Consider the following 19,049-nt stretch of genomic DNA (forward strand, 5'->3'; position numbering starts at 1 on the left):
TCAGTTGTATTAAAATTTTTAGAAACAATATGTTTGCATTGCATTTGGTTTTATTTATGTTTATTTAGATACAATTCGTATTTAACATTTAATTACAATACATTTTAATGGAATAATAATTTAAATACCGGTAGGCCAATTTATTATTTTTAAGTGTAGTGTTATTGTTAATACTGTGCATATTGTTACAAATGTGTGGGTTATTATATACTTTAGAAATAAAACCTCTGTCTCGTTTTTTATTAATATTTAGGCGTACACTACTGTATTTCAATCCTGGTCATGATGGTGGAACTTGGACAGCTATTTTTTTTAAAAACATTTTTTGGCGTAAAAAGTTTGAGAACCACTGGTCTTGAAAGATTCTTCTTCTTCGAGGCACAAGAAGAACTGATAAATGGATAACGGATACATTTTAATCATATATATTTGTTTTATTAGCGAAAAGCAGACGTGAATTCTGTTTTGTCTTATCACTCACCTTCAATCATCGTTAGCAGAGTTACTACTACATCGGAAAACGGAGATGTAAACAGCACCATAGCTCAAAATATGTATGCTTGAAGACACATTTACAGCAATACATAGCCGGAAGTGTAATATGTCTGTTTTACATAAAAACACATATTTCTATCAAGACTTTGGAAGACAAAACCGAAATGATGTGTACTGTTGTTTTAATCATTACTGCCCTCGTGTGGTCACGACCTCACAACTTTACTGTAGTACAAAGTATTTATTTCCGGTATGAGGAAACAGAATATTAAAATAAGCAACAAAAATTAAAGAGAATATTTAAAAAAAATACTTCTCTATAACGTTTAGCCGCGGTCTATTTGTTTTAATTAATACAGTATCTTATTTTTATTAATATTCACGTGTTGGCGCAACGTTGACTCACGTGAACCAGCGATTCTGCTTCCGCTTTGAGAAGTCGTCTATTTTCTCTCCGGTGCTGCGCAACTCGTCCGCAACAAACCAGGAAAAAGACGGCGCAGGTATCTCCATCTTATTAGTAGTAAGTACGACACTTAACAAACGCACTAGTAGATTATAGAGCTGCGAGATGAACAGTTTTTGACTATCGGCGATCTTACATATTGATCAACAGGTGCGCAAAGTTAGCCATTGACCACAGTGTCAAGTCATTATGTAAAATGAGGCTGTCGAAACGAAGCTAATTAGCTGACTAGTGGCGCAGAACCTTTATTTTCCATTTTGCTAACTGGTTATCTCGGTGCAAATCATATTCCCGGGTACTAAAACGTTTTGCTGACGCCACTGAAATAACTACAAAAGTGTTTAAAATGTCAATAAAGTTAGCCGAGGCGCTTGCTCGCTCCAATGTAGTACTGTCAGATAATTAGCTGATTAGCAGTACAGTATGTGTTCCTGCTTTTGACAGGTCACGGTGTCGTGTACCAAAAGTACAGGTTGATGTCTATCTGTCTGTCTGTTTAGTCACAAAGCAGTAGCCTGTTTTGATTTTCGTGCTTAAATTGAGATAGTGGTAAGGCTTCATGGTGCTCCAGGTCACATGCTCCCCTCATAATCCACAGTTAAACCCTGTGTGGTCCTTTTCCCCCACTACAAGGTGGTTAAAGTGCCTCTATGACATGTAACATAAATTGCCTCAAATGTGCCTGATTTGGTCTGTGCTGCCAATCCACACCAGCGCTCACTTTGTGTCATTTCTATTTGTATTGTGCTATAAGTGTTTGCCAGCGTAACCGCATTCCTTTCCTGATCATGGGATCAGCGTGAAGGCAACCGGCTTTTCTTTTCTCTCGTTGTCCAATGACAACCTCTTGCACGCTGCTGCTAAATTGCACACACATCTGATATTAGTCGTTTCCATAATTGGTGAACGACACACTGCAGTGCTACGCGGGGAGCTTCTCCAAGTGTAAATGTAAGTGGACCAAGCCTAGACGCAGATGTCCGCGAGTACTTGACACCACCCTGAAAAATGTTTATAATCGTCTAAATTAATAGTTTAAACTTCAACATGCCACCGATTACAATCTCAAAATGTATTAATACTGTTAGGTTTCAGGATGGAAAATACGGTACCATTAAGTTCACTGTAAATGTTCGTGTGATTTTGTTCAGGTGATCTTTCCTCCCTGAAGGGCTTCGCCGGGGCACCCGCAAAGCCGCCGCAAACATGGGGGAGCTCTTCAGGAGCGAGGAGATGACGCTGGCGCAGCTCTTCCTCCAGTCGGAGGCAGCTTACTGCTGTGTCAGTGAGCTGGGCGAGATTGGGATGGTGCAGTTCCGTGATGTGAGTCGCCGATTCTAATGTGGATTATCCGCTCGTGCTCTCAAAATGGCTGGCAGGAAGCTTGTTGAGAATGTGTGCACGCCTCGCCGTAGCATCTCAATCATGTGCTCACAGCTGACGCTTCATTCTTCACGAGTGCGTTCGTTCCCAACCATCCCTAAGGGAAGCAATGTGCTGAAGGTGGATCACTCCAGCACTCATTGAAAGAAATGGCATATTTGTCAAATAGTGGTTGCTTATTTACCTCACTGCGTGGCATTTATTTGAAGTAAGGCATGTATTCGTACCAATGATCATGTATGGTCGGAGCTTCTTTCCATGGGTAAAGGCGCGTAGGGCCACAAAACAGAGGCCTTTATTTGAGATCGTCGTTTATTGTTCAAAGTGGAGCTGAGGCTGCTATTCTGAGGAAGCATGGCTCATCAATATTACAACAATATTAGCAGATGCGCTCATTGTGTCTTTATCTTTTTCCCAGTTAAATCCTGACGTGAACGTGTTCCAGCGCAAGTTTGTCAATGAGGTTCGGCGATGTGAAGAAATGGACCGCAAACTGAGTAAGCCCTCGTCCATGGTTATAGCAAGGAACTTCTCTTATTTAACATTTGGTTACAAGAGATGGATTTCTTTTTGCACCATCTGAAACTATTTAGATATGTATTTAATTAAACTCACAAATGAGGGGGAAAAGAAATACAAAACTGAAAAATGACAAAATCATGAGAGAAAAAAATTCCTAATCTTGTGAGAATAATGTAATATTCTCCAAAAAAGATGGAAGGTTATTACAGTGGGGGAAGAAGTCTACATTCATATGAGAATCAAAGAACTCATGATGTTAGAATAATTAAGTTATAATTAGGAAAGAGGATTATTACATTGACTTTTAACCTTTTACTTTTTTGTTTTCATATGGCACTAATAATACACGTGGGTTACTTTCAAATTATATATTTTTAAGATGTTGTAAATATGAGTGGTGGCGTGTTACCGATGTTGGGAATTGATTGCGTGGGTGGAGTTTTCTACAGGAAAGCAAAACAATGTCGTCTCATTTTCAGGGTTTGTCGAGAAAGAGATCAAGAAGGCTGATATTCCGATCGTTGACACCGGAGAGAACCCTGAAGTGCCCTTCCCGAGAGACATGATTGACTTGGAGGTGAGGGAGAGAGAGCGTTATTGCCATCATTTGCCGTCGGCCATCTCACCCGGAAATGCCGTGATTCACTTCCCTCTCGTTTTCCTTCCCTCAGGCCACGTTTGAGAAGCTCGAGAATGAACTGAAAGAAATCAACACCAACCAGGAAGCCCTGAAGAAGAACTTCCTGGAGTTGACAGAGCTCAAGCACATTCTGCGTCGCACGCAGCAGTTTTTTGACGAGGTCAGCCAAACAAAGGCCGAAACAGAATGTGACATATTTACCACACTTAGCGTCTCAATTGCAGCCAAGTGTCTGTTTTTCCGCGCCTTCGCTCCAGCGTCATTGCTGCTCGACCGCCTTCCCCAAGCACCACCGTCTCGTCTGCATGTTGCGAGTCATCTTTAATGAGTTGTAATGAGCCGTGACAGAGGTTAATCATTTAGCTGGACATGCTGCAGTTTAGCTATTAACCCTCTATGCTGCTCTTCGTTCCTGTCGTGTTGTTTTTACTGTTAATGCAAACTCTCCTGCAGATGGAAGACCCCACTCTGCTGGAGGAGTCGTCCACCCTGCTGGACCCTAACGAGGTCAATCGAGGGGCTCCTCGCAGACTCGGGTAAGTCCTACTGTGCAGGGTTTATCGTTGTGGCCGAGGCTTCACCAATTATACACGTACTAACAATGACATCCGTGTTATAGATTTGTGGCTGGAGTCATCGGAAGAGAGCGCATCCCCACATTTGAGAGGATGCTGTGGAGAGTTTGCAGAGGGAATGTGTTCCTGAAGCAGGCGGACATCGAAGACCCTCTGGAGGACCCTACTTCGGTAAACCTGAAGCTTGAAGGAGGCATTATATATATTTGTTGCTATTTAAAACAGTTTCTGTGCATCGTATTATGTCATTCACATGGTTTTGTCAAAATGCAACAGGGGGTTCACAAACATTTTCCCCTGAGAGCCATATACAGAAACATCTAAGGATATAAGGGTCACTTTGAAATTCTTTGACTTTCTGTCAGAGGTGACAAGCAAATAGAAAGATTTTTTTTCCGGGTTTTGGGGTGACTCGCTGCTCTGTATCCACTAGAATAGAGCCGAATCACATGTCCACATTCAGAACTGAAACAAGAGCAAACTGTAGTAAGCTGTAAAAATTTCAAGTCATTACTTTAGGATCATTAATGTGATATGTTAACAAATGGGACCTTGGTAAGAAGCAGAAAGTGGAGGAAACCATATTTTCTTCTGAGACTGAATTGTCTTTATTCACCATGCGTTTATGAAGAAAAATGTGTTACTATTTTATTTGTAAATAGCTTATTTGCTTCATTGCATGTAGAAAAGCTTTACCTAAAACCAATGTATTAGTAGTAGTGTTTATCACAGGAGCCGTGGGGGATGTGGGTGTCACAACCCACCCACACTTTGCATGCTGCCCCCTCCACCTATTTTTGTATGTTTTAAATAACACTGCGGACTGTGTCATATGTGATTTTAAGTATATGGCGCGGACCGCTAAAAACAATGTACATTGGGCAGCAAATGGCCAATACACCAATGATCAAGATGTATGTGCATGTGGAGCCTGCAGTGAACACATTGCCAAATGCGTATACATCACAATTCATCACAATTCAGAATAGCTTGCTCACAGGCAGATTTTTGGATGGGCTTGCACTCAAGAGGCGCAAATATTTGTGTCCAAACAATAATTTCTTTTTTAATAATGCCCATAAGCACAATGCAGACTCACTTACTGTTTCATGTGTCTACAGGGCGATCAGGTCCACAAGTCGGTCTTCATCATCTTCTTCCAGGGAGACCAGCTGAAGAACAGAGTCAAGAAGATTTGTGAGGGGTAAGGAAACAAAACCGCATTGATATTTAGTTTATTGATTTTGCTCAACTGTGCCTTTCTTCACCAGCTTTCGAGCAACATTGTACCCATGTCCAGAAACACCTCAGGAGAGGAAAGAGATGCTCGCAGGGGTGAACGCTCGTATCGATGACCTGCAAATGGTAATTCCATTAATGCTCACATACGCAGTCATGCCTCGTCATACAGCAAGTACACATTTCCCCCTCCACAATTTTTTAAGGTGCTGAACCAGACTGAGGACCACAGACAGCGGGTCTTGCAGGCGGCGGCCAAGGCGGTGCGCGTGTGGTTCATCAAGGTGAGGAAGATGAAGGCCATCTACCACACCCTAAACCTGTGCAACATCGACGTCACCCAGAAGTGTCTCATCGCTGAGGTTTGGTGTCCCGTCTCTGACCTGGACTCCATACAGTTCGCTCTGCGCAGGGGCACGGTGAGTGGCCAGACTGAGTCGACACTAGTTAGCATTCATCATTAGATAGACCAGTACGAATTGGAACAAACAAGCTTGTATAAGATTATCTATCCATCCATCCATTTTCTATAGAGCTTGTTCTCATAAGGGTGGCGGGTGAGCTGGAACGTATTCCAGTTGAACTTGGATGAGAGGCAGGGTACACCCTGGACTGGTTGCTAACCAATCGCAGGGCACATAAAGACAACCATTTTCACAAATACTGTATTCACACCTAATGGTAATTGATTCTTCACTGAACCTAACATACGAGGTTTTGGAAAGTGGAATAAAGCCGGATTACCCGGAGAAAACCCACCAATGCATGGAGAGAATGTGCAAACTTACATACAGGATAGCTGGAACTGAGATCTGAAACCAGAACCTCAGAACTATGAGGCAGACGTGCTAACTACTGTTATGTTAAACCTAATTTGGAGCGGCACCCAATTACTTTATAGTTACCTACTTCCTCTGTGTTTGAAGATTATGCTATTATTCACAGCAAATTTGACCTTTTTTTTTAAATGTATCTTATTAATTTACCATGTAAGTCTAACAAAAATTGGCAGATTATGCAGTGCAAAAGTGGCGCTAACAAAACACGTGGTGTTGTGTGATTCAGGAGAAGAGCGGCTCCACTGTGCCTTCCATCCTGAACAGGATGCAGACCAATCAGACCCCGCCCACTTACAACAAGACAAACAAGCTCACCTCCGGTTTTCAAAACATTGTGGACGCCTACGGAATTGGCAGCTACCGTGAGATCAACCCAGGTATGCCTGCATGCTGCACGTTTATGTCGTCGTTCTATCCGGCTGCCTTGCCCTTCATCCGTCATGTCTCTTCCCCTCCATCTGACGTGCAACCACTCCAGCTCCATACACCATCATCACCTTCCCGTTCCTGTTCGCCGTCATGTTTGGTGACTTGGGCCACGGCGTGCTCTTGACCTGCGCCGCTCTGTACCTCGTCTTGCGAGAGAACCGGCTGATTGCCCAGAAAAACGACAACGAGGTATCGACCCCCACGTTCCATCATCCGCCCCATCATGTTCCCATGTACACCTAACGCCGCTTCCAGGCTGAGCTGTGCAAAGATTTAAAAAAAAATTTTTTAACTTGGCTATTTTATATCAGATGTTCAGTATGGTGTTTGCGGGGCGCTACATCATCCTGCTGATGGGCATCTTCTCCATCTACACGGGCATCATCTACAACGACTGCTTCTCCAAGTCGCTCAACGTCTTCGGCTCTGGCTGGAGCGTGAGGCCCATGTTTGACGCCCGCGTAGGAGGCAACTGGACGTAAGTGGCTTGGTGGGGTAAAAAAAAAGTTAGCTTTTATTATTTTTTTTTTAATGACAACTTCTTCTTTTGTTTTCAGGTTAGAAATGCTTGAAGGCAACAAAATTTTGCAGTTGGATCCAGCGGTAGACGGCGTGTTCAAAGGACCGTACCCTATTGGCATCGATCCGGTACTTTGTCTGCTCCTATGCAATGTGGGCAAAAGTGGGCACATCTTATATCGCACCTACAGGGAAAGGAAAAATAAGAAAGAAATGTGCAGATTGCATGTATGACCTTCCACTCTTCTGGAAAGATTTTCTCCAAGTCTTTGGTGTGGTTCTGCTATTCTTCCACGCTAAACTGATCTAAGCATCCCTTTTGCACCTTGCTGACAAACAAAAAGGTCATTACCCAAACTTGAAAGCATACAATTGTCCACAATTATGCAACGATCACCATTTCGCTCTGTTCTTTATTCTGGCCCACCAAGCATTAAGAGTCCTGAACTTTTTTTTTTTTGTTTTTTTTTTTTTTGTTTGGTTTTTTTTTTTTTTTTTTTTTTTTTACATTAGTTTAGCTGTTGCTTTTTTTCTAAAATTGGTCTGCCCGATGATAGCTGGGATAGGCTCCAGCACGCCCGCGACCCTACTGAGTATAAGCGGCTCAGAAAATGGATGGATGGATGGATGGATGGATGGTTCATTGTCATTTTTTTATTTATTTTTTTAAATTCATTTTCTCATGAAATAATTGCTTGATTGATTTGCTGTACAGTGGACCCCTGCTATTTACGACCAAACAGACCAAGCCCATGTTTGATGATCCCTTACAATTGCCATGAAAAAAATTACAAATATGACAAAAACGCAAAGTGGATCGGGTTTAAAAAAAAAAAAGCAAATAAGTGGAGTGTCGGTGGTTACTCCCTAGGTTTCCCATTTTAAAAGTCAAATTTGGCCCTTTAGCAGAACGGTTTTTCCACGCTTGTTTATAGCCCAACTCCTAATTGATTTGGAGGTGTAGCTCAGTTTTTTTTTTATCCCAAAAGTGAAACTCCAACTGGACTCAATCCATGTTTAAAAGATTGTTATACACACTAAACAACATCTTCTCCATCAGATTTGGAATATCGCAACGAACAAGCTGACCTTCTTGAACTCCTTCAAGATGAAGATGTCGGTCATCCTGGGCGTCATCCACATGCTTTTTGGAGTCACTCTCAGTCTCTTCAACCACCTGTGAGCGTTTCTCACCTCAGTGTCTCGTTCTCGCCCTTCACGTCATCAACTCTCTTCTTCCTTTTCCTGTAAGTTATTTCAAGAAGCCACTGAACATCTATTTGGGATTCATCCCCGAGATCGTCTTCATGTCCAGCCTGTTTGGCTACCTGGTGCTGCTCATCTTCTACAAGTGGCTCTCGTATGACGTGCGGCTGTCGCGTGACGCTCCGAGTCTGCTGATCGCCTTCATCAACATGTTCCTCTTCAATTACAACGACCCTACCGTCAAACCTCTCTACACGGGACAGGTTAGGAGAACCTCTTGTGGGTAAAATGGCCATCTTTTTAGTCCAAAAATTAGCTTAACTTCCTTCATGTATTTCTTGTCACAGCAAGCCCTGCAGACCTTCCTAGTACTACTCGCCTTGGCGTCTGTTCCTTGCATGTTGATCGTGAAAACTCTGGTCCTGCGAAGACAATATTTGTGGCGCAAAAACCTGGTAGGATGCATTCAGACCCACATATTCTTCGCCCTCACTTCCCACGTACAGGGTTCCTAGGTTGCTACAGTAGTGGCGTAATCCAAATATGTACAGCCGATTGTGCCAAAGTCCATCACTATCTCAAGCTAACACTGTAGTGAAGTCATAATTACAGTAAGAGTTGGTATTAAAACACTTCCAGACCATAAATATAAAACATAGAAATGGAAAAACAGCACATACTGAGGTAACCGAGTGTGCCACTTTGTGCCATGCGATGACATATTCTTCCTCCGCACCGTAGTCTTATCACTAACCTAGACTAATGCAGTCGTAAAGTCATAATACTCTAAATACATATTTGAAATACACTTCTAGGCCATAAATATGAAATAATCCAATGAAGAACAGTAAGTGCTGAGATAACTGAGTGTGCCTTTTAGTGCCGCGTGATGACATACTTATCTGTCACTAACCCAAGTTAATACAGAAGTAAAGTCGTAGTTGCAGTAAATATTTGTTTTAAAAACACGTCTAGGCCATAAGTATTCAACACTTAAATGAAAAACAGCAAGTATGGTTCTAGCAGTGAAGAGGTTTTCTTAGGCCACTGCACAAACCCGCTTATTGCGTGCCTTTCGTAAACTCAGAACATCGTATGTCTGTACCGTCGTAAACTGAGGACCCCGTGTATTGCTCCTCAAACCTCAGGGTACACAGAACTATGGAGGCATCCGCGTGGGCAACGGGCCCACTGAGGACGAGGCGGAAATCATCCAGCACGACCAGCTGTCTCCACAGTCTGAGGACGAGCCTGAGGTGAGGCTGTCTTGGCCTTTGAATGATTTATTTGTAAGCGGAGACCTTTGTGTTTCCAGCGCAAACCTCCATTATGTATGAAGACTCTAGTATTACCGTCGCCTACGTAACTTCCAATACTGACGAGTACTCTGGCTTCCACCGTTGTTTGCCTTTTTTGTTGGCATTTGTTTGCAACAGTTATCCCATAATAAGGAAAAACAAAGCATTTTAGGAGAAGAGAAAAACATGACAGTGCACATTAATTATGAGGTTTTCTGACGGTGACCCTGGAACCTAATTATTTTGACTTAGATGATTTCCTACGGGAAAGATAGTTTGGAACTCTGAACAAATCTGTCAGCCAGCAATTGTGTTCATTCGTATAGGTTCTACTGTGTACGAAATCGTTCTAGTTTGACTTTGTTTACCAAATTCTTCACTTTTTCGAGTGTGTAACCCATTTCCTCCATGGCTGTTTGTTGTGTCTGTTTGTCTGTGTGGTCAATAATCAAGCGTTGCCTTGTCGTCTGCTTTCAAGGCCCGCGAGGCGGATGAGGTAGGACTCGAAACCTGCTAACTTTCCTTGTGTATGTTATATCGCTCCCTCTCTCCCTCCCTCACTAAGCTTTGTCGCCCCCTTGTGTTGTGTTGGTGTATGTGTGTCAGGAGTTCAATTTGGATGACGCAGGGTGTCACTTGGAGTTTACGGGTTCACTCCTAGTTAATGGCTGGTGTCAGATGTACAAAATGAGCAACACAATTCTTGACTGATCTCAGGGGACCTGACTGTGATGTCCTACAGTCCACCATACTGAGTGGTACGTCTCTTGTCTCTCAGTTTAACTTTGCAGATGTGGCCGTGCACCAAGCGATACACACCATCGAATACTGCCTGGGTTGCATCTCCAACACGGCCTCCTACCTCAGGCTTTGGGCCCTCAGTCTGGCTCACGCACGTAAGTTCTGAGCCCATTGCCTCAATGTTCAAGGTTTGGTCAATTTGGATACAGAGAGATTTTTATATAAGGGCAGCACGGCGCTGTAGTGGTTAGCACGTCTGTCTCACAGTCGAGAGGTCTGACGAGAGCTTTCTGTGGGTACTCCGGCTTCCTCTTACATTCCAGAAGTAGGGATGTCTGGTTCACTGAAGATGCTAAATTGTCCATCGGTTTGAGTGTGAAAGGTTGTTTGTCTGTATGTGCCCTGCGATTGGCTGGTGACTCGTCCAGGGTGTAGCCTGCTTCTCGCCCAAAGTCAGCTGGGAGAAGCTGCAACTCACAAGTGCTGTGAAAATGGTTGGCTGTAGTTTTAAATGTTTACATTTGGATAGTTATATTGGATTTGTGTCTTCTTTTTTTCTGTGTGCACAGCATGAGTAACAATGTTGTTTATCAAATTAAAAAAAAAATGTTTTATATATTAGAATTGTCAATTGCTACCTTGTATTTAATTTCTTAACAATAACAGTCAAGCAAAATATCGCCCAGATTGTCGATCAAAAAAATATAGGCAAATACCATCCCTATTCTATACTGCTTAGTGCTTACATACAACATTTTAATGGACATTTGTTTTAAATCCAGATGTCCAGTGGACTACATTTGTCTTTAACAACCGTACATGCAAAATGTTTGCTGATGCCATCGCTGTCTGGATATCAGACTTGAACTTCATAAGATACCGAGTTTGATCACGAAAACAAAACGTCCCCGCTGACGGGCAATGTCGTGTGGTTTATGATACAGAGTTGTCCGAGGTGCTGTGGTCCATGGTGATGCACGTCGGCCTGTCCACACGCAGCGTGGCCGGCTTCTTCCTGCTCGCCATCGTCTTTTATTTCTTCGCCCTGCTCACGGTGGCCATCCTGCTCATCATGGAGGGCTTGTCCGCCTTCCTGCACGCGCTGCGACTGCACTGGTGAGCGCCACACTGCGTCGTTATCGTCGAGGGGTCTTTTACTCAGTTACAGAGGCAGCGCCACACTTCATCTTAAACGCGTATGCAAATTAAAGTTAATCCCGGTTATACGGGCTATTTGAGGGAATCGTTATTTTAAATATATTTGTACAATTTTATTTGAAAAAGTTTGTTTATAAACCTAAAAAAAGTGGGGTTTTGTCTACTTTAAGTAGTACTGACCTTTTACCAAAGAAATTTACAAGAATGAAATACTTTTTACATGGGGTTACATCCTTTATAATTATGATAATGTAATATAGTAATAAAAAATATTTAAAAGGAAAAAAAAAAACTTACTTTGGCTTAGTTGAATTTTGAAATGCAAATGTTGTACATTTAATGCTAACAAATTAAATTTCAAAAGTAAATAAACCACAATAACGTTAGGTATATATTCTTTAAAGTAATTTTAAATAGATTTTTTGTATTTATATTAACTTGACAAATTTATTTAAAATAATATAGACCTTTAAAAAGTGTCCTTTTTATTTTTTTAACAAAGGTTTGTCAAAGAATATAGCCCTTAAAGGTAAATTTATATTTTTTATTTAACTGACTAGGATAAGCGGTAAATAAAATGAATAGATGACTTAGTGGGTTTTTTTTTTAAATATAATTCTTAAGTTATTTTTAACACAACATTTTCAACAACTCGGAAGCACCATCATTTTCCCCCTCCACTTTTAAGTTCAGCTAAAAGGTCAGCTCGCCAATTAGCATCGCCATTTTTCTCCTCAAATAGAACCCGATCATTTTCCAGACAGGAAGTAGACTTCACATTCCCGGGTACATGTCCAAGTCCTGCATCTGGCTACCGTGTGGAGGGCGCTCAGTGGAATGGAGAGCAAGGGTCGTGGGCGTCATGCTTCGCTCAGCGTTACCGGAAACACCTCCATGATGTGTATTCCTTGTTGTGTGCTTGTTTGTGTGTACGTGTGTGTACGCAGGGTGGAGTTCCAGAACAAGTTTTACACAGGTCAGGGCTTCAAGTTCCTCCCGTTCACCTTTGAAAGCATCCTGGATGGGAAGTTTGAAGATTAAGATCGCCCCATCTGTGTGTGCGTGTTTGTTTTCTGTGAGTGTGTTGTTGTTGTTTGTCATATTATCCAATTTCTTTCACAATTTAAAACCGTTCCCAGGTGTCTTAATAAAACATCTCTGATATTCTGTGAAAATACACAAAGGATGAAGAATTATAGCACAGTTGACATCCACTTGTCACACTGTCGGTCTTGTGCAAATGCAGGGGTCGGCTTTCGTTACCATGACGACTGGCGGCTGAATTAAGGCGTTGTAACAAAGCGATTCCTCCTCAATGTTGCCAACTTAGCAGCTCTGTCACTATATTCAGTGACTTTTCTGAATACTTTTCTAAAAATTGACCATCACATCAACAAATCCAGCGGCTTTTTGCGGTATTATTGGAGACTGAGGCTCTTTCCAGAGCAAGAAATGTTCATCCCTCTGCGTCCAGACTGCAAATGAATGGCACTCGCGCAAAATCATCACCGGCAACTTCTCATCCCCTCTACAAAACAGCTCGCTGAATCAGCGTTCTTTCAGGTAGCATCGTCTGTCATGTCTGTGTGTCGTGTTTTACATAGTTGAATAATATTATTTAGGCGAGTGTCGTGGTGAGTGGCTCGAGCATGCATGCTTGTCACCGGTGAAGGTCCCAAAAAAAGGGAAAAGGTCCCTCATGATGCAACAGTCCGAAGTAAAAAAAAAAAAAAAAAAAAAAGTGTCATGGTTCAACACGCTCAACAGGATCTTTGGTCGCTCTTCGTGCTGGTTGTGTGTTTAACGACAGATGATGTGTCCTCAATAAAAGTGGGAAGAGCTTCTTTGTTTGGTTAGGTTTGTTGTTGTTTACAGGCCTTCATAAAGATATTGAATTGATTATACTCATTTGTATGTACAGTTTTACATATACTATGAAGTCACGCAAACGATGATAAGAACTGTATTTATCTAGCATTTTTCGTACAAATAAGTGACAGGCATCTAATAGAAAGCAGAAATCACAACAACAAAAACTCATGAAAATGGAATAGAATCTTTTTTGCAAGCACCCGAGGACAAAAAAAAAAAAAAAAAATCCCATGAACTAACACCCATAAGAGTAGTCCTAATAAACAAAACAATATATTGCAGTGGAATAGAATGTTAGCTTACAGAAGGTTAAAGCACGTTGAGGTTTCAAGATTTAAACTTAATATTTAAAAAGACTTATCTCTGTCTACCTATCAGATGCATATGACAGAACTCGACAGCGATCTTTATATATTTTTGTTTACCATACAGTTGTATGTATAATTCGATACCTCTGATGGTAGCAAGAGTGTTATTTAAAAAGTGAACGCTTTTTGTATACTACGAAATGAATACAAAATAGTTAAAAGTTTAGTTTTAGTCATTACGAGTTTCTCCCTTTCGTCATTGTTTCCAAAAGTGAAAAAAAGTACTAAGCCGTTGGATATTTGATACAGTTCTAAAATCAATATGCTAAATCACCGCTCGGTGTCGCTGTTGATCAGCAGGAATATTCTTGACGATTTTTAACAAGCTAAATGAACCCTGATTATTAACAAAGAATCAGCCTTTTTTTTTTTTTTGTAAAATACCTGGCAGCATGAGTGGAAATTCTTACACGTTTACATGTAATAATTTTTTAAAAAGCATTATTCTTATTACTATGCCTGATTCACTCAGTGCATCCTCCTCAAACTTGGATTGTTTTTGTTCAGCTTCCTAACAGAAGGATCCACTTTGTCGCTCTTGGGCAAAAGCAGGATAACAGTTTTATGTTTGTTTTGTTTTTTAATTTTTTTATTTATAGGTTCACTTGACTCTAACGTCATCATTGTGGGTGGCTGAGAGTTGTTTCTAAAACGGGGTGCGCTGACACCGTTTTTTTTTTCCGCTGCTGTTCTGACTTCCAAGTCTTCCATGATGCCTCGCTTGTAACTCAAAACGCTCCAATCTCAAACTATCCTTCCCCATTGAATTACATGGAAATGCTAATGATTTGTTAAAGTTCCCCCTAAAACACTGAAACTACAGTAGTTTACAGCAATATATAGAATGTAAAGAATTAAACAGCTTGGGCATCATTATTTCAATGGGCATAATGCAGCTGGTGTTTGTGTCTTGGCCACCAGGAGGCAGTATGACACAGACCTCCTATGCAGATTTGATGAAACGCAGAAGACCGTCATCTACTAATTTGCAGCAATAGTCGCTTTTTGAAGGATAATATATGCCTGTGAGTATTGGGTGCAACTGTCTACGTGTGTTGCTACTATTTGTGTTCCAATGGAAGTTGTTTAAAGTTTTATAAGTACCCCGACATCGCTGAGAGTTTCGTTTGCCCGTCTATTGTGCTTTGCAAGGTGTGTTAGCATTAAGCTAGTGGACATTCGTAAAGACAATAGTTATTTGTTTTGGTTCGATACACTTGTAATTCTCCTTTTTTATTTTTATTTTTCAAGTAAATAAACCGGGGGTGGTAATAAACAGATTAAACCAAGCACTTGGTGTCCTTATATTTTGAAGAATTGTTCACTATCTGCCAAATTACTGCTCTTAACTACAATTATTGCTCGCAACTCAAGACAAACAAATCGGCCGAGCGGCGGCTTGCATCTTGAAAAACTTGTAAGTCGGGTCACTCGTAAAGTAAGGCACCACTATAGTTATTATATGTGTTAGGTGTTTTTATACTTTTTATAATGGTTCCTCCAGGCCGTGCAAAGTCCCTCTCGGAATCGCAATTTTTGTTCTTCTGATGGCTAGATGGCCTTTTGTGGGTGGGGTGGGCTCAACATGTCTGAAAAACACACCAATTTTAAAAAGTGTGTATCTTGGTGAAAGTGTATGTATTGTAGGGTTGCTCAACATGAGCCCCACCCCACAAAAAGAAAGACTGGAAAAAAATCCAACGTCCTTCGTCAGACCCCCAGGAAAGTTAGAAATCGCCCCCATCCTGAAAGGTCTAATAAACAGTAGCATGTGATCTTGCTGGCACCTTGGGAGGCAGAGGCAGTAAAAGTCCATGATGAGGAACATCACGTCCTCTTTCCTGTGTATCTTTCAGTGTGGGCGATTGGGGGGGGGGGGAGGCGTGTTTTTAGCCACAACAACCCCAAGTAATAATAGATAATAGAGCTCTTTATTTGTATTCCTTTTTTTTCCTGGAACTTAATTGAATTTGATATTTCCCAGAGTGTCATCCCACAAAGCAGGAATGAGGAGCCGCTTACATAAGCGACCCCGCAATTCCCGCCGTGTTTACACGTCCCAAAGCTTATTATTGGGCTGCCTTATCTCAAGCAAACAGTAAAGTGCACTTTTTGTTGGGCTGAAGAGCGTCTGGAAGGAATGTTGGCTTTCTTCTTAATAAACTTCGAGTGGATTCTTCTTTCATGATAACAGAAATGCTGCAGGCACACAAACATTGTATTTAATTTGATTTTAGTTAACCTAGAAAAAGAGGTATATTATTTTTACATTAAAGTTTGCCTAAAATAATATATAGACCAAACAAACTTATTTAAAACAAAATATTTCATTATGCAGTGGTGTCTTGAGTTACAAGTGACCCAACTTAAAAGGTTTTCAAGAAACAAGCCGTCGTTCGGACGATTTCTGTTTTGACTTGGGAGCAAAAATTTGAGATATGAGCGCTGAATGGTGGCAGTGGGCTCATTTCACAGCAAGCAGGCATTTAGCAGAGAGTGACCAATTTTTCAAAAAGGAGGTTTCAAGCTGCAAGCTATTTAGTGCCAATCCTTGTTGACGTTTACTGTCAAACTAAACATAAAAAGAGAATTACACGACTATCTTTGCCCCAGGAAAGTCCGCTTAGCTTTATGCTAACAATCAATGCAAAATCCCAAAGATGGGCTAGCGAATAGCATAGGTGTTGCAGTGTTATCACCCTTTAAAACAGATATTTGAACACAAACCGTGAAATCAAATGTAGACACATAATATAATACACACAGACAAATATTCTATACAGTATATCCTCTGTGAGAAATCAATATTACTGCAGCTTCCTGATTATTTGTGATGGTCTCCATGTATATATCTGTATGTCTGTACTATACTGCGGCAGGGTGGACGACGGGTTAGCACATCTGCCTCACAGTTCTGGGGGTTCAAATCCAGGCCCCGCCTGTGTGGAGCTTGCATGTTCTCCCCGTGCCTGCATGGGTTTTCTTCAGGCCCTGCGGTTTTCTTCCACATCCCAAAAACATGCGTGGTAGGTTGATTGAGGACTCTAAATTGCCCGTAGGTGTGAATGTGAGTGCGAATGGTTGTTTATTTCTATGTGCCCTGCGATTGGCTGGTGACCGGTTCAGGGTGTTCCCCGCCTCCCGCCCGAAGATAGCTGGGATAGGCTCCGGCACGCCCGTGACCCTAGTGAGGATGAGCGGTGAAGAAAATGGATGGATGAATGGATGTACTATACTGCCCCCAGGTGGCCAAAGCGCACACGTCAGAAGGAGCAGCACAATGTCCATTGAAATGAAGCAAAAAAATTTGGGGAAAAAAAACGTTTTCTTGGCATTCTATTATATTATGTCATTACTGTATGTTTTTATAAAGCATAAAGTCCTTATAAAATGCTGTTTCTTATTGAAAAAATACATTACAAAAATGTTTGTTTTTTTGGAGGGAGGCTTAAACAGACTAATGGCATTACTAGTTCAGTGGGTAAAGACAATTCTTAGGACATGTGTTTAGAGTTAAAAGTATCTCAACACACCACTGTATTTTACTTAGATTTTTATATTTTACTTACATTTTTACTTACATTTTTTAAACATTGTTCTTAAACAATTGTTCTTGCTTTGATTTATTTTATTTTTACTTTAAGTTCCAAGAATATGTACCTAAAAAGTTATATTTGATTTAAAATGTATTTATATTATTACATTAAAATATTACTCAAAAATATAAAAAAAAAAATTTTTTAAACTGACTTCACATTATTTTAGTTCAACAGTAAAATATGTATTTGTTAATAGTTTCAAGACTATAACTTATACATCCTATTTTGTGTTTTATTTTTACTTGGAAATTTAATTGAAAAACAAAACAAACAAAAAAAACAAAAAGTGCACCCTAAAACTATGTTGAGCAGCTGTGGTGCACTTGTAGTACTTTGATGCTGTGTCACTTTCAAACAATGGCTATTAGAATGATCCATTGCAGTTGTTGCGTTTGATGTGGAATAAACACAACTTGTCTTCTCATGTGAACTTCACCTGGGACATAATGAAAAGCACTCATTGATCCATGGGGCACTGCAAATAATACACTTGCTGGACCGTTTTCTACGCTGGGCCCAAAAAATGGGCCAAAACCGCTGCTTTTTAGGTCACTGATGTAACTTAACGATGGGGCTTGTAGTGAAGGTTGAAGCTGTTGACACGGACCAAACGTACATAGGGAAGCGCCTCTTTCGGGATTGCGGTGATAACATACTTGTGTCCAACCTCCCTAACCTCTGCTATTGTTTGTGGGCTGCCGTTTTGGCCAGGAAGCAGTGACCACGCAGGGGGGGTTGCGTGTAAGAATGTGGTACAGTGCACTGAGTTCATCCATACCGCTGCGAAGCATCTTGTATAAGAGGTCAACAATGCATGATGGCAATTGCAGTGCCGTAGGAAAACTTCCAAGAATTTCACATTAGTGTCACTGTTATCTAATGATCTACATTCTCTGACACATAACACCTACAAATGCTCTTATGGGTACATAAGAGGTGTGTCTCAAATGTTCCAGGATTGGTGTCCCAAAAGATGTATTTCAAACCCGAACTAAACCTGAATTATGAGTGAGTTTTCCTCTTCAATATGAATTAGACGATCAACCAGCCCAAAGACATCTTGAGGCATTTGCTTCGTTGAGTGCGCAAGAAGATGTGAGAGTTGTAGCTGGACAACTCGTGGCTGCTTCACCATGACAATGCGCCCGCTCACAATGCCCTGGCCCCTGAGCATCCAACAGTTCCTGGTCGAAAAGAACTGGAGTAACCTCCCTATGCACAAGACCATGGTCTGTGTGACCCCCCCCCCCCCCCCCCCCCTCTCTCTTTCCCAAGCTCAAGGGGGTCAGCAAGGGGTGTGGCAGAGAAGGCTCGGAAGGGGGAAACTTGCGGTACAATGTTTATGGGAACATACTGTATCTGTAGCTTTCTGGCACTGCAGAAGGTACAAACAGTTAAGCGGAAGTCCAATAATCAATAAGATATGGTTAAAAGTACATAATATTTTTTTTTTTATGTGTGTAATGTCTTTGATGTTCTGTATTTTGAGTCTGGAAACATTTGACTTCAGCACGTTGGTAAAACACCATTAACTTTGTAGCCTTGGAAGAGGTAACAACAGTCACCTTGGGGGTCCTGTAATTAGTCCTACAGGGTATACACGGGTTAATGAAACTTTGTACAACCTGTATTACTAGGTACTACCTATATTTTTTTGGCCTTGGAAGAGGTACAAACAGCCACCTTGGAGTCCTGTAATC

The 19,049-nt window shown here is 41.3% G+C and overlaps 1 protein-coding gene across 6 annotated transcripts; it reads left to right on the forward strand.

The window, feature by feature from the left end:
- Window positions 1-931: 931 nt before the first annotated feature.
- On the forward strand, window positions 932-13,352 carry atp6v0a1a (ATPase H+ transporting V0 subunit a1a). Of its 6 annotated transcripts, none has more exons than XM_061700324.1 (22): window positions 932-1,018; window positions 2,113-2,284; window positions 2,763-2,841; window positions 3,346-3,443; window positions 3,538-3,666; window positions 3,960-4,042; window positions 4,126-4,252; window positions 5,203-5,285; window positions 5,353-5,446; window positions 5,527-5,739; window positions 6,386-6,536; window positions 6,638-6,777; window positions 6,900-7,066; window positions 7,146-7,236; window positions 8,168-8,286; window positions 8,360-8,576; window positions 8,661-8,768; window positions 9,462-9,569; window positions 10,090-10,107; window positions 10,390-10,507; window positions 11,297-11,468; window positions 12,458-13,352. In XM_061700324.1, exons 2-22 carry the CDS (start codon window positions 2,168-2,170, stop codon window positions 12,549-12,551), a joined length of 2,526 nt encoding a protein of 841 aa, XP_061556308.1. In that variant the 5' UTR covers window positions 932-1,018; window positions 2,113-2,167; the 3' UTR covers window positions 12,552-13,352. The 6 variants fall into 6 exon arrangements, with proteins under 6 accessions (XP_061556308.1, XP_061556310.1, XP_061556312.1 ...); XM_061700325.1 differs by having other exon boundaries at window positions 944-998; XM_061700326.1 differs by lacking the exon at window positions 10,090-10,107.
- The last annotated feature ends 5,697 nt before the right edge of the window (window positions 13,353-19,049 follow it).

Source organism: Phycodurus eques, chromosome 16, assembly GCF_024500275.1.
Source record: "Phycodurus eques isolate BA_2022a chromosome 16, UOR_Pequ_1.1, whole genome shotgun sequence".
NCBI lineage: Eukaryota > Metazoa > Chordata > Actinopteri > Syngnathiformes > Syngnathidae > Phycodurus > Phycodurus eques.